The sequence below is a fragment of the Xenopus tropicalis genome, chromosome 5 (assembly GCF_000004195.4).
Source record: "Xenopus tropicalis strain Nigerian chromosome 5, UCB_Xtro_10.0, whole genome shotgun sequence".
Taxonomy (NCBI): domain Eukaryota; kingdom Metazoa; phylum Chordata; class Amphibia; order Anura; family Pipidae; genus Xenopus; species Xenopus tropicalis.
The window spans coordinates 25968187-25983971 of NC_030681.2; the positions used below are offsets into that span (position 1 = coordinate 25968187).

Sequence of the window (15785 nt, forward strand, 5' to 3'; positions counted from 1 at the left end):
CACCTATTGATTTTTATTGGTTTGATGCCAGAGTTCCCAAACTTTGCACAGTCAGTCAATGGGTGATGACGCATTCAAGTTTTTTTTTTTTAAACCCACAAAGTGGGAGGGGCCAACAACAGCCAATCAAATTTTACCCATTGACTTTTATGGGAAAATTGAAACCGCTGCCAATCTTACAGCTTTGAGACTACACTCCCCAAACTTGAATCACATTGACTTGAGTCATGGGCTCAGCCTGAATGAAAATATGATGATTGTTGGATGCCCAAAAGTGGGCGGAGCTGTGAACAGCCAATCAGATTTTACCTATTGACTTGGTGGAAATCCAACCTGCTGCCATTCTCACAGTAATAACCCCGGGACTCCAAACTTTGCAGGGTTAGGCACCAGGTGACTGTGGTGCAAGGTAAGAAAAAGGGGGCGGGGCCGCCCAAAGCCACTCACATTTCTTTCATTGTTTTCAGTGGGGAAATTTTAACTGCTGCCATTCTCACAAGTTTAATGTCAGGGTCCCCAAACTTTGCACAGTTTGTCACTGGGTGACTATGTTCCAAGTTTAGAAAAGTGGGCGGGGCCAACAACAGATTTCACCTATAGACTTCATATGTTTAAATTTAAACTGCTGCCATTCTTTAAATATTAATACTAAGATCCCCAAACTTTGCAAAGCTAGTCACCTGGTAACTGCGGTTCAGAGTTAGAAAAAGTAGGTGGAGCCACCAACAGCCAATCAGATTTTAACTATTGATATTATCGTGACTAATACGATTTTTTCGGAACCATTTTCGTGATATTTGCGTTCTTCAGAAAGTTTCATTTCCAATCCGGATTTTTCCCATTCGGGATTCGAACTCGTGTTTTGATAAATCTGCCCCTTAGTGTGACTTTTTAAAAAGTTGTGGTGACTAATTGCCCCGTGTGTCTTTGCCGTAAAGCATGTTCTCTGTTATATCAAAGCCTCATATTAATGGTCCCATAGAGAGGCTGAATTGTATTTTCTAGTGTCAAATTGTGTGACTTTTTTGACACTTCCCTATCAATACTGTAGACATTATCAAGACTTGAACAGAAAGAACCACAGATGCCTATACTGTGCTGTCAAGTTGAGTGTTTAGGAATCAGGGATATAAGCAAATATTTACTGGACCAATTTCTTCATATAGAAGATTACAAAGGGTTAATGAAACCTGCTAAACAGTACGCCCACATAATCAAATGAATTGGTAACCATGGATTATATAATTTGCGGCAGTTAAAGGCTTAGATGCAGAAGCATGTTTTACAAATCTTCCAATGGTTGCGCAGCATCCCATGTTCCTGCCACAAAGCCACACACTGCTCATGTACAGCAAGCAGGTTGGCCCAGAAGCCCTGCATGTAATGGCGTTATGGATAGTGCTCATTTGCCCCTGGGGGTTCTTTTTATGTGAATAATTAAAAGCTATGCTAGAAAGAGCTGCAACAGACATCCATTAAAGTAGAATTTAGAATCTAATTTATGACAGGTCTATAAAGGCAGCATAGTTAGGCTACATGCACCCTGACGGCATCAGTAACTGTTATGTGCAAAGCAGAAGCCCAGCGTTGGACTGGGCCGCCGGGGCACAGGGAAAACCCTGTTTTTTTCATTTAGGTGCGCTCGGGGAAGGGGGTCAGAGGGTGTTGAGGGCCCCTGCAGGAAGGGGGAGTGTGAAGGCAGCGGGGGCTGTTGGGGGGTGCAGGGCCCACCCAGTGCGACCCTGCAGAAGCCTATGAAGTCTGTATATGAGCTGCAAGTCCCCTTCCAAAACTGAAGGGGATTTTTAGCGTTAAGTCACAGAAAAAAAAAAGTTGCAACTTTTCCAAGATTTATTATGCATTCAAAAAATGCAAAAAATCTGAATCCAACAATTTACCAGCTAAAACTTGCCGAGATCGTGTAGAAGTGAATGGCAGATGTCCCTTTCCTTCCCTGGAGGATCCTTATTTTGCTTCAGAACTTTAGAGGTTTGGGATTTGCGATGCTGGTTTTGTGACAATTCGAAAAAAGTCACAGTTATTATAAGCAAGTCAAAAAAATCAACTTTTCCCGCACAGACTTTTTCAGTTCCGACTTAAGACATTTGTGAAAACTAGTTTATTCGAATTTTAAAACAAAAAAAAAAATGAGAAATGTTAGAATTTTATTAAATCTGCCCATAGGTGACTGCAAAAAGACAAAGAAAAGAGACCCTCTGCACTCACCCATTACCAACATGCTAAGGATATTAAAGGGGTTGTTCTCTTTTAGTATGGTGCAGAGAGTAATATTCTGAGACAATTTGCAATTGGTCTTTATTTTTTATTATTTGTAGCTTTTTAATTATTTCAATTTTTGTTTAGTTTGGAGTTCAGCAGTTATCTGGTTGCTAGTAATGGTAACAATAAAATTGTAACAATGGTTTTTTGCCCATTGGGGTGAACTCCCATTTGAAAGCTGCAAAGAGTGAGATGAAGGCAATTAAATAAAATATATAAAAAATAAATAAGGAAGACCAATTGAAAAGTTGCTTAGAATTAGCCATTGTATTACAATAGCACATAGCAATAAAAGCAAAAAAAGGAAAGTTGCACTCACCACTACATTTAACCATTAGGCTATGACTACAAATTTCATACAGACAGAGACAAGAGATCTAACCCACTAACCCATTATCAATATGCTAGGTGCAAAAAGAAAACAGACAAGGATGCGAAAGAACAGAACAGAGGGATCTGAAACTGATAGCAAAAGGAGGAGAGAACAGGAAAAGAATACAGGATGCTGGGTAAAGGTAGTAGGAGAAGGGAAAAGCATAAAAGACATGTTACAAGAGCGGAACTTAATGGAAAGACATACATTACAAAATGCAATAAAGTGACAAAAGGAAGAAAAAAATGTGAACAAATGAAAAGTCAAAATAAATAAATAAAACATTTTGGGGCTCATTTATAAACACTAGGCAAATTTACAGTAGGGCAGTAACCCATGGCAACAAATCAAATGTTTGCTTTCATTGATTAACCTGAGCTGCTTGACAAGAGCCAACTATTAATTGGTTGCTATGGGTTACTGCCCACATGCAAATATTCCCAATGTTTATAAATGAGCCCCTCTGCAGCTGTATCTTTTCTTTTTCCTGTGCTTCCAAAAGCGCTCAGTTTTCTCCATTACACAGGCATAAAGGCTTCTTCCAGAAGAAATCCTGACACTGCCCTCTTCCTCGTATGCTGCTCAGTGGAGTCTCCTTTTGTTCTTGCTGCTTTAGGGGCTTCAGCACTTTCATTTGTGCTCAGTGCACAAGCAGCGCTAATTCTGCCCTATATCGCTATGAAGGGGAAGCAGAGTGGGGAGTTGTGTTGAGAGCAGGCAATAAACTGCGCACGGGGTTCCGGGCGGCCAAAATGCGGTGTACTATGTAGGGCTGACCAGGAATGCAAGAGTCTGATTAGAGAATTTGTTATGCATGTTTAGGAAAAAATTGAGCTTTAATTGGTAATTATGCAAAAATGATTATATTCAACCATGAGCTGCAGTTGTATGAACCCATTCACATTATGGCCAACTTTCCCTTGTTTCATGTTAACTATGTCCATTCCAGTTTTATTCCCCACATATAACCCTAAGTCACATGACAGCAGCCCACTTTTTGTGATCAAGAGAAAAATCTAATACAGGTATAGGATCTGTTATCTGGAAATCTGTTATCCAAAAAACTTTGAATTATGGGAATTGCATCTTCCATAGACTCCATTATAATAAAATAGTTCACATTTTAAAACATGATTTGTTTTTTCTCTGTAATAATAAAACAGTGCTTTGTACTTGATCCCAACTAAGATATAATTACCCCTTATTGGGGGCAGAACAGCCCTATTAGGTTTATTTAATGGTTAAATGATTCCCTTTTCTCTGTAATAATAAAACAGTACCTGTACTTGATCCCAACTAAGATATAATTACCCCTTATTGGGGGCAGAACAGCCCTATTGGGTTTATTTAATGGTTAAATGATTCCCTTTTCTCTGTAATAATAAAACAGTACCTGTACTTGATCCCAACTAAGATATAATTCAATTCATCCCTATTAGAGGCAAAACAAGCCTATTGGGTTTATTATATGTATATTTTTATATTTTTTAGTAGACTTATGGAATGGAGATCAAAATTACAGAAAGATCCCTTGTGTGAAAAACCCTAAGTCCCGAACATTCTGGATAACAGGTCCTATTCCTGTACATTTTAGAAATGATATGAACATGAATACTGTGACTTCAGCTTTGCACAATGGCGAGCGCCTAATACATCATATTCAGCAGTTTAACAACAGTTTGCTGTAATGGACCAGGAAGTAGAAGAACTAGAAAGAGAATCGTACTTGTTATACCAAGCACTTTAAACCATTAACATCATAAAAGAATAATTTGATGATAATACTGTCAGTACTGAGCTACTGGAAATGCCTTGTGTTCATTTTAGTTCAGTAGGGAAATGTTAGAGGAGTTTCAAGGTTATAAAGGATGTATATTGTACAAAATGTGCTATAGTAAGGATTATTCTAATGGTATTTTTTTGTATATTCATGAGGTTTGTAGGATTTATCTGAGACCAGAGTTTAAATGACTGAAGTGAAGCTCAGACAAGTCTGTGCTACTTTGGTGCTACATGGGCCCTAGACATGCCCTGTTTGTGGGGTTATGCCCAAGGCCAGTTAAAGTACATATTTCTGCCAAGTGCTGCAAGTGAAGCACTGCTACTCAAGCCAGTTATACCCTCTAGGGTTGGCACTTTGTACTCACTGGAGGCAATCCCCAAATATGTCATGTACTAGAACTGGGGTCCCCAACCTTCCTTACTCGTGAGTCACATTCAAATGTAAAAAGACTTGGAGAGCAACACAAGCACCATAAAAGTTCATGGAGGTGCCAAATAAGGGCTAAGATTGGCTATTAGGGGCCTCTATGCACCCTATCAGCTTACAGGGGCTTTATTTGGGAGTAAATCTTGTTTTTATCCAACCAAAACTTGCCACCAAGTCAGGAATTCAAAAATAACTACCTGGTTTGGGGGCACTGAGAGCAACATCCAAGGGGTTGGGGAGCAACATGTTGCCCCTGAGCCACTGGTTGGGGATCACTGCACTAGAATAATCAGTATTAGTATTTGGAAGAGTCTCTTTTCAAAGTATTTTCAGTTGAGTCACTCACGTGCATTAATAACACTTTATACAATTGCAAATGTCACACTGACTAACACAGGCGGTTGTGGCATTGGGGTAAATAGAACTGTGTGCAAGACCACCCAATGGCAATTTGAAAAACAATACACAAAGTACTGTGATCACTTTACCAACCACATACTTGGAAGCTGGCTACTGTCTCTTACCTTTTAGTGCCGTGCCCAGTCATTTTTGTGTTTTGAGTGCCTATATAGAAGGGTAATGGCCGGTTTGGTCTGTGCAGGTAAAACACCCCTCGGCATGGCCATGAAGCTCGGGCTGTTATCTCACAATCTGCCCATACTGTAACACTTTGAACAACTAGCTATAAGGGGAATAATTTGAGCACCAGTCATGGATGGTGTCTAGGGTTGCCACCTGTTCGGTTTTGACCCGGACAGTCCTGTTTCTGTAGAGCTGTGTGGGTCAACACTACCTGCCAAGCTTTTCAATTTGGAAAACTGGGTAGGATTCTCTAAGACTGAAAAGGCAATTGGCCAATTACCGATTGGTGCGTTAGGATGTTAGGCCAGACGTTTGAGCACCAAGGACGGTGTCAGATCAACATATCTCATCCTGAAAGAATGTAGTTGCATGGGTTAAAAAATAATGGGACTGATAGAAAAATCTGATGTGTAAACTGCATGGAAGACTTACCATCCGACACAACAAGGGAGCGCTGCATATGCATCTGATGAGATTAAATCTGATGGGGTCTGATGGACTTTTTCTCATTGAAATACACTGACTGCTGGCTGTAGATACAGGAACAAAACCTGATCCGACTTGCATTACAGCCTATGGAGATCAGATTTGTGTAGGATCCTACAAAATCACATGCTGTTGTTTGACAAAATTGTGTTGGTCAGACACAAAATCTGATCAAAATCTACCATGAGGTTTAACCCTTCAGTTCTATTCAAGTAAAAGGATGTACAATTTGCTTTAAGACTTTTTTGTTACATTATCATCTGGATTGCCTGCTTTTTATTGCAGGATCCGCTAGCTGCTAGCAAACCAATCTTAGCCCTTATTTGGCTCCTCCATGAACTTTTATGGTGCTTGTGTTGCTCTCCAAGTCTTTTTACATTTGACTGTGGCTCAAGAATAAGAAAGGTTGGGGATCCCTGATGCAGAGAGTAATATTCTGAAACAATTTGCAATTGGTCTTCATTTTTTATCATTTGTAGTTTATTAATGAGAGACTAATTTTAATATCTTCAATAGCCATTATACCTCCCTTCCTCATTGGCAGAGTGCTGTCTGTTGGTACCTGGTCTTTTGCTTCATGTTGACACTTTCAAAGCATCTTTACAATCTGACTATGAAGATTTTCATTCATCCAGGTCTGGTATATCTAGTATAAATAAATCTAATCATTGAAGACATTTCACTACTTATCCGAGCAGCTTCTTCAATTCAGTTGGGAATTGCATGTGACAGATATAATTACGTGTTATTCCGAATAGGAATATTGAACTAGCTTTAGTATCACAGTAGTGGAGCATTTTTGATTATTGTGTTAGTGTGCCTGGATATGTTGCTCAGAGCACTGGGAATGTAGCTGAACATTTGGGCAAGTCCCAGCTTTAAGAGCCTAGAACTGGGCAGAGTGATGGAGGACCTGGGCAGTTTTAGGGGAGACTGGAACAGTAAGAATGTAATGGGTCAATGATAGTGGCTTGCTGGAAACTGTGTGGGATTTGGAATCAAGGATGTGGAGGGATGTAACTTAGACTGGCTAGAGCGATAGAAGAATCTAACAGGTTAATGCAATAAAAGATTACAACTAGGCTAGGAGCTTGTAACAGTCAATGGGATGTTTGTCTTGATAATGTTTAATGTAATGATACCTACTGATTGGTTGCTAAGGGTTTCTAAGACCTAATGAAGACTTTATGACTTTTGTCACTTACCCCATAAGTGTTATGGCCTTGTTGAAAAGAGGAGAGATTCAAGTGTTCAGTTAGGGAGCCAATAACGTTGGTGTAACTAGATGCTAATGGGACCTACACCAAATTAAGAGCCCCAAAACATTGCTAAGTTTACTTATTCTACCACAATATCTTGAAATGTGCCCTTGCTGCGCCCTCTGGATTCCTGGGCCCCTCTGCAACTGCAGTGTCTGCTTTCTCTGTAGATACACACCTGGCAAATAGAATTAATAGGACAGAAGTTTATCGTATATATTGCAGTAATTTGCAATTCGCCAGTAACCACAAGAATATTATAATACTTACTGAACTGTGTACCATATTTTCAGTTGGGAATTTGTACAGAAAGGAGAGAAGCCACTGCATGCTGCTCTGGATATCAAGGGGTTAAGAAGCCACCACAAAAGTATTGAAGAAGCCATCATTCAAGATTAAATACCTGACTTTACAAGAAGGCAGTTTAAAAGCTTTTATAAATAACCTCCATGTACCAAAGCAATGATTAACAAAGATATATTGGCATTGCCAAGTTTCCAGCTGATTATTCAATTCATTACTCCTGTTTAGTCAGTTTGAATTGCAGTTATTTGTGATAGTAAATGTTTGCTGTTTCCTTGCTAAATTGCCCAAGTGCAAATGTGACTCATTTTAGGGAGGGTTTTTTTTGGGGGGTGGTGGATTTAGATTGATGCTTTCCTGTATGTGTACAGAAGAGAAATAGAAGCCTTGGAATACAATTTACCTGTAGTTGGCTCTTGACTGCACTTATTAGAGCTTTGGCTGCCTGGAGTCTGTACAAAGCCCTTATTGAGAAAGACATAAATTTGAATTACAGATCCAGTTAGAGGAGAGAGGAGACATAATTTGTAGGTTTCTCATTGTTAAAATGACTGTGCTTTCTTGGAATTGCATTTTATTCTGCAGGATAGAACGCCTAATAAACATTGTCAGAAATGTTCCATCTGAAAGTGGGAGAGTGACAAGGTGCGGAATAATAAAGCCGGACTTATTCTTTCCTCCCAGATTAGCTCCGTGCATGTACAAGTGCATGGCAACCGGTCTAATATATCTTTCAGCCAAGCGTCACATTCAATGACTTCCCAGTTTGTCAGTGCATCTGAAAGAGAAGATCCAAACAATCCGAAGGGAGAAATAAACATCATGTTCTCAAAATGTACTTCCCCTCAATTGAAAGCAAGTCACCCACAACAATTTAAATTGCTAATGACTGAAATGTAAGCCGTCACATTTCACTTGGAGCCAAGTGTTTTTAAAGGGATGGAGACACTGTGCTAGAAGTACAAAATACCCTTCAGGCTTGGGTTGGCTTGGGTATTGTCTATGGAAGTAATTTTCTAGCGCTTGGTAGCTGTGACAAGTAGCTGCTACTAAGAACTTCCATGTGTCTTCTCCCTTAGGATGATATTTTCTATGGCACCATGTGTCAGGAACCTGTATTCTACACCAACCCAATGTAAAATAATATGATTCAATTTAATATGTAGCTACTGTATATATATATATATATATATATATATATATTTTATATTAGTTCTCCTTGACGGCACTCACCACTTCCAGAATACATGCCGGGTGCTCACCAGAATAAATTCATATCATGCCAATTGAAAGCACTCACGGCTCCATGTAATTTAAAAAATCAAAATATTTTATTGTTCCACACTTACATCGACGCGTTTCGGTCCACTGACGACGGTCCCTAGTGGACCAAAACACGCCGATGTAAGTGTGGAACAATAAAATATTTTGATTTTTTGAATTACATGGAGCCGTGAGTGCTTTCAATTGGCATTATGGGGTTGCAAGGTGTGCTTAAAAATATATGAAGAGATTTTACTTTCATTTAACTAAGGCAGGGGTCCCAGCTCTTTTTACCCCTAAGCCACTTTCAAATGTAAAAAGAGCTGGGGAGCAACAAAAGCATGAAAACATTTCCAGGGTAGGTGTCAAATAAGTTTTGTGATTGGCTATTTGGTAGCTCCTATATGGACCGGCAGCCTACAGGAGGCTCTGTTTGGCAGTACACCTGTTCCTTATGCAGCCAGAACTTGCCTCCAAGCCTCAAAAATAAGAACCTGCAATGAGGCCACTGGGAGCGACAAGTGGTTGGTTGCCAACATGTTGGTCTGAAGCCACTGTTGGGGATCATTGGTCTATGGTAGGTTTCACAAATTTTCATATAACAAATATAGCGCTGTTCCTTTATAATTGCCATCTTTAGCTAGTGTACCTCCTCCTAGTCTGGGTCTCTATATATGTATCATGTAAGATGTAGTATTACCCACTGGGGCCATGGTATAAGGTACAGAGGGAGCCAAAAGTGTTAGTCAAGCAACCAATTAGATGAATGATTTGACTTGTGTCTCTGTAAGAGGGAGGAGGAATTGTAATAGGTGCAAAGTTTGTTCCAGGTCTAGTAATCTAGATCAACCAATCAGCAGTAAGCATCTACTGTTCAAAATAATAAAAGTACTGGTTTCTATGACTTACGAGCCAATTTTTTTCCTGTATCTACAACCCCCCCCACAGTTCCTATAACCAAGCTGCTTACAGAGATGTCACAGTTAGTGGCTCACCAATGTTTAAATGTGCAGTCTCCATGTCAATAGTGAAAGCTGATTTAGTCCTACCATTTGTTTGTTGGAACACTCTTGGTTAGGGGAATGGGTGGAAGCGGTTCATTTCCAGGTAAGAGACTTTAGTCTGTTCTGCAAGAAGCCATAGAAAATGATGAATGCACCAAACACATTGGGTAACAGGCTTCCTGAGATACAGCATATGGGATGTCATATACGCTGTACAAAGTTCTGTCAAGGAATGATTCCATATGTCTGGCAATGATAACAACATGTTTTCCCTGTATCAGCCTGTCTAGTGTCAGTATTAGTGTTTGTTTAACTGGAAGTGCTCTAGGAATCCATCCAATATTTTTGCAGAAGCTTGGGTGTCCCTATACTATGTTGCACATATGAACACGTGGAAAAGCTTCCCGTAAATACACAACAACTGTCAACTAGAAGGGGAGAATAGCCTTTGAAGATAGTATTTACATCCATGTTTTCCCCCTGCCACGCAACCTAAAAAATATTTGGTTGGCTGCACAGATAAATCAAACGAATCATGTTTTGCGTTCAGCACTTGAACTAAAAGCCTGTTTATTTTATATCTACTTAGGAGTGGACAGATGAGGTATTCAGTCTGGCAACCAATTTGCTGGCGCAGAACATGTCCAGAGATGCGTTTCTTGAAAAAGCGTAAGTAGCTTCAATATTTATTGAAAATGGGTGTACTTCTCTCACTTTTTTAAAAAAAAATTATTTCCTTTTTACTTGCGTTGGACGTTTTTAACCTTTATTGTTTATGTCTAAATGGGATGTGGTTTTTATAAACATCTCTTTTCCTCGTGCTAATTTTGGAAACACATGCAACACTGAAAGGAAATTGTAAGAGCACAATAAATGGAACCTGATTTTGATTGAGGAAAAAGGGACGTAAACATCTATTACCAACATAAATCCAAGTTGCAAGTGATGAGTGTTTTCATTATAACTATCAGGATGTTGCTTTAAATAAAATTGCATTCAGCGACACATATATAAGTAAAATGATATGGGCAGTTAGGAGACTCAGTGCTTAGAATAGGTGCCTTGCAGCTCTTGGGTCTTAGGTTCCATCCCACCAAGGGAAAAGTTGCGCCTTTTTCGTAGCGCTAAAACTTAAAAGGTGCGACGTTTCGCGCAAGTTTTAACGCTACGAAAAAATCGCAACTTTTTGCGCAAGTTTTAACGCTACGAAAAATCGCCAGATTTTGCGCAACTTTCGGAATGGCTACGAAAAACACGCGTTTTTTCGCACAAATCGTATTAGTAACGAAAAAGTTGCGAAAATTTTCCGAAAAAATCACAAAATACCGATCATTACGAAAAAAACGCAATCGGACGCATTCGGCCCGTTCGTGGGTTAGTAAATGTGCCCCTATGTATACATACAGGCAGGCTAATTGGGTTCTTATAAAACTGACCCAACTGTGTGTGAATGTGATAGGGACCTTACGTTGTAAACCTCCCTGGGAAAGCGATTTATATGGAGAGAAAGTTACTGATTGGCTATGGGCAGGAATCCATTATGACGTTATAATTCTCAATATTCCCAGCTGGATAACTGGGATATTTAGGCCATGCCAACTGCACACAGGCCAAAGGTACTAATCTATGCTCCTTCAACCAACCTTCACCCATGTTTGCATTAGCCCCACCCATTGACTTTTCCCCCCTAAATACATTAGTATTAAAGAAAAACCTCTGTTCAGTCCTTGAGCAGGCTGGTCGCTATAAAAAGCATCTGGAGCAACACATCTGGCCTCCGGCCTTCAGCTGAACAGTCTCATCTAAAGTAATGCACTAGTAGTAGTGGATAACTATTTTATGTATGAACATTTCTCTCTAGCATCTCTCCACAAAGAGGTTAGGGTAATTCATGATGACCCTGGGTGTAGGTGCTAAAGCACAAAGGGCTTAAAAATCATGGACTTGATGCTCATTTCATAAATACTTGTTTCCAGGGTCATGCTGTGCTCTACATGTTGCTACCAATTAAAAATCCAGCAATAGGTGCAGGGCTCGGTACTGGGGGGCTTCTTTGCAGTGTGTTCTTGCTGGCAAACCTGAATGTGCATGTCTGAATGATGCCCAAGTAGATAGCTACATGCCTGCTCCCAGGCAGAGCGGTAATTATATGGAAAGCAATGGTCCTTGCATGTCCTGCACCTTTTTTTGAATTTTCCATTTTGCACCCTGCTGTGCAGTCAGTAAATGACCCCTGTATTTTCTGTGCTTAACACTTATTCCTCTAATCTTTTTATCTTCTGTCATATTGCTTAAAATAGATGAGAAAGATGTCAAAGGACCAGGATCCAGACATTTTGCAGACCTGCCAGCCTCTATTAAATTCTATTTCTCAGAATTACATTATGCTGTTCTGTGCATCACTTTCTCTTAAACTATTATCTCAATGGCCAGTGTATAATATATACATTCTGTCTTGTGGAATATCATCCTGAATAATGAGGCTTATACTGAACCATCGTTCCTGGATATTCTGCTTGGGAAAATAAAGACAGCCACAAATCACTCATATGTTTCAATTATCTTTTTCTTTTGGAATATGAGGTTGGGATCATTTACAAATGTACAAACATTTTCCCAATTTCTAAGGGTCAGTTATGTGGAACACAAAAGAAAAGATTTCACGTGTCCTTAATATCATTTGGTTCTTGTTTGAACTTGTGAAAATTATACTTGTTTTTTTCCCAGAATTGTAGCAGTAATACAGAAATGTTTAGTTATTTTGTCATTGTTTATAAAACTAATGAATTAAACTGTGGTTTACAAATTTGTGGTATAAAAATATTTTGGCAAAATGAGGGAGACATTTTCGCATGGGTTATTTCTCGCACTAGTTTTACCGCATGCGTTAATTTCTGCGCTAAAAAGAATACGATCGCATGATTCACTATAACTTTTGTGCGCTAAATATCGCATTCGGCTATGCGAAAGTTAACACCTACTACAGGCAGGCGAAAAATTATACAAAAGTACAGTAAATGATTTTTTGCAATAAAATATGGACTTACAGTGTTATTTATTCAAGTATGTGTTTCCCCTAGAGTGACGCAGCCGCCAGTTTGCAGCGAAATGTTCATTTTTAATACAGTAATTTTCTGCAAGTATTGGCGTGTATGGCTAACATGGCGTGCGTTCATTTGCGCGACTATTTCTATTTGGGTACAAGTGATGAAATGCTTCGCCAGGCATGGATTCGCAGCAAATTTTTGGACGTGCGTTGAATTTTTTTGCAGCGGATTTTTTCATGCGTTTCGCAAAACAATCCGCCAATGGCAAAACGCATGAAAAAATTTGCCACGCAAAAATTCACCGCACATACAAAAATTTATACAAGCGTCAAAAAATAATAGTCACGGGCAACAATTTTTTTGCCCACACAACATTTTTGCCGTTTCGTGGATCTTTCGAAAGATTTGCTAATTTTTCACTAAAGATAACCAGAACACATTTGCTCTTCACTAGTGGCTACTATTTATAAGCATCTACTATTTATATGCTACCATTTATATGTGGCTAATATTTATATACACCATTTATATGCGGCGACAATTTTTATACACTATTTCTAAGCTACCATTCATATGTAATTTAGCACATGTACCAGCAAATACCGCATTGAAATAGTCTTCGCGAGTTAAATAACGCATGTAATATCGCGCATAAAAAAGCGCGAGTATGCTTATAGTGAATCGTGCGAAAAATCGCCAAAATTAAGCCGCGGTAAAATTTTTAGCACACAATAAAAATAGCGCATGTTTTATCGCCCTTTAGTGAATCAGGCCCCTTATGTTTTTTAACCCAAAATGTTGAAATAAGATTAAGGGTACAGGCACAAATAAATGATTGGATTTGTCCTGTATGTCACTGATAACAGATTTCCACATGACTGTCAAAGCATTAGATATTTGTAGAATATTTGCTCGAAAAATCTATATTTACATCTCTTAACCGTACATGGGGTTCCTGTCGCCCAGTGACATGTCAGGATATGCTGCTTGTTGAACAAAGAAATAAAATTAGCTTTCAACTCGGTTGTCATGTTTGCCTAAGGTCTGTCTACTCTCTGACTTTGACAAAGCTCTTTGAGTAGGAGGGAAACGCGTGTTTGGCATTTTATTGGGAAATGATTTTAGATGCAGAAATTATATCTACCAAGGGAATGTTCGACAGGTTTCTTAAGATGTATTAAACATGCCTAAGAATTGGTTAGTAATTCATTTGAGAGTTAAGGAGACACCAAGATATACACAGTTATGGTATTAAGCATCTCAAGGATTTGAATAATAGTCAGGTAGGGTCAGTGAATGTTTTCTTGTGGCCCTAGAACTAGTGATAATCGTTGATACACATCTCACCTGTTTACTTGTGCGGCTACATTTGTGGTAGTTCAATAAACTTTCCACTATTGATCATTTGTCCTAATAAATGTCAGTAGTGGTGCAGTGATGTAATGAAGTCTTTGATTATGATCTCTTTCTTTTTCATTTTTTACATATGAAAAAAACTTTATTATCCCAGGTGCAGAATATTAAGGCTCTCCTCAACAGTGATTTAGGGTGGGAGGCGCATTTCATCGGTTTGGTTCTGTGACTGTCTTCCCTGTGTTCTTCAAACTGTGACTGTCTTCCCTGTGTTCTTCAAAGGGTCAAATGATTGTGTAACTGCCAACCAACCTTTCATCAAATTTCTACATGGAATGTAAGAAATAGTGGCCGTGTTTTGCTAAACTGCAGGCAAAACTTTTATCTGGTGAAATGAATGAAATGTTTCTTACATTCAACCCAATAAATTCTGCAGGGTTGTTGTGCAAAAAGGGGTTTTAATTTAAAAAACACCTGAGAACCTGACATTGAGGGCCCTCTCTCACAACATTTAGTTGTAGATAGAAAGAGGGACCCACTTTCGTACTCTGGCAGGACGGCCAACCCTGCTTATTCCCAAGTAAGGGTTGAAATGTTGGCTTCCAAGTTTAGATAATTGAGTTTGCTCACCAAGAAATTTGAGGCACCCTTAAATGAAACTGTGAACCCCGGAGGTCTAAATCCAAGTTTTATTGCAAAAAAACAAGAAATATAGAAAAAATTCTGGAGGTTACATATTAGATGTGCATCAGATTCCATGGAAATGACAAATGTGGCAGCTGATGAAGTGCCTGTATAGTTTAGGAGAAAATTGTGCTCTGGATTTTGCTTTGCCAAGTAACTAGGACAATTTTAGCTACTTCAGTACTCAGAGGCTTTCAGGTTCTTAAATAAAGTTGGGAAAGGTCTGAAAGGTCCTTAGGAACTCTCTGTGAAAGGAAATAGTGACATTTCAGTGGAATATTATGAAAAATACATCTACAATAAATTGCTGGTGATTTGATTTTTAAAATGTAGATGCATCTCGAAATCCTGGTATAACTATATGCTTTAAAGAACGAGGACTATAAAGGGCAAATAGATATTTTTTTTTTCTAAAACATGTTTCATGGATTTCCTGTTAATTAAAACACAATCTTCAAATGTATTGCATAAATAACATGTCATAATAGTAGGTCTGGTAACCCGTAACAACGAATGAGATGTATTTGCTAAACAGCAACCCAGTAAAGCTAAAATTCTGATTGGTCGCTTTTATTTACGAGAAGCTGAGCAGGCATTAATTACATTAAAGTAAAAAGGAGTGCACATAGGCAAATTATACTGCTTTGTTTTTTTATGCAGAGACTTTCTTTTTAAAGGGTTCCCCCCCCAAGGGGGGTCTTGCCTTACGATCACCCAGAAATTACAGAACATTTACACCTTTATGAGATCTCCTGCATGAAGTATATGTCATTTTAATATAACATATTTCTTCTTTAATGGTGATGTGCTCATAGCATCAAGTATGGTATATAGAGTAATGGCGTAAATCAAAGAAGCAGTACAAGGGAGGAGCCCCTGTGGTTTCACTGGCAAGAAAGCTGTTTTTTTGGGCCCTGCAATTACAGGTAGGAAGAGTGAGGG

The 15785-nt window shown here is 39.0% G+C and overlaps 1 protein-coding gene across 2 annotated transcripts in view; it reads left to right on the forward strand.

Moving 5' to 3' along the window:
* The window catches only part of plcb1 (phospholipase C beta 1), a 352974-nt gene that overhangs the window by 206516 nt on the left and 130673 nt on the right, over positions 1 to 15785 (forward strand). For both annotated transcript variants that reach the window (XM_031901827.1, NM_001079464.2), the window contains exon 5: positions 10349 to 10428. In XM_031901827.1, the coding sequence (XP_031757687.1) occupies positions 10349 to 10428 (80 nt within the window). The remainder of the gene's footprint in view (positions 1 to 10348; positions 10429 to 15785) is intronic.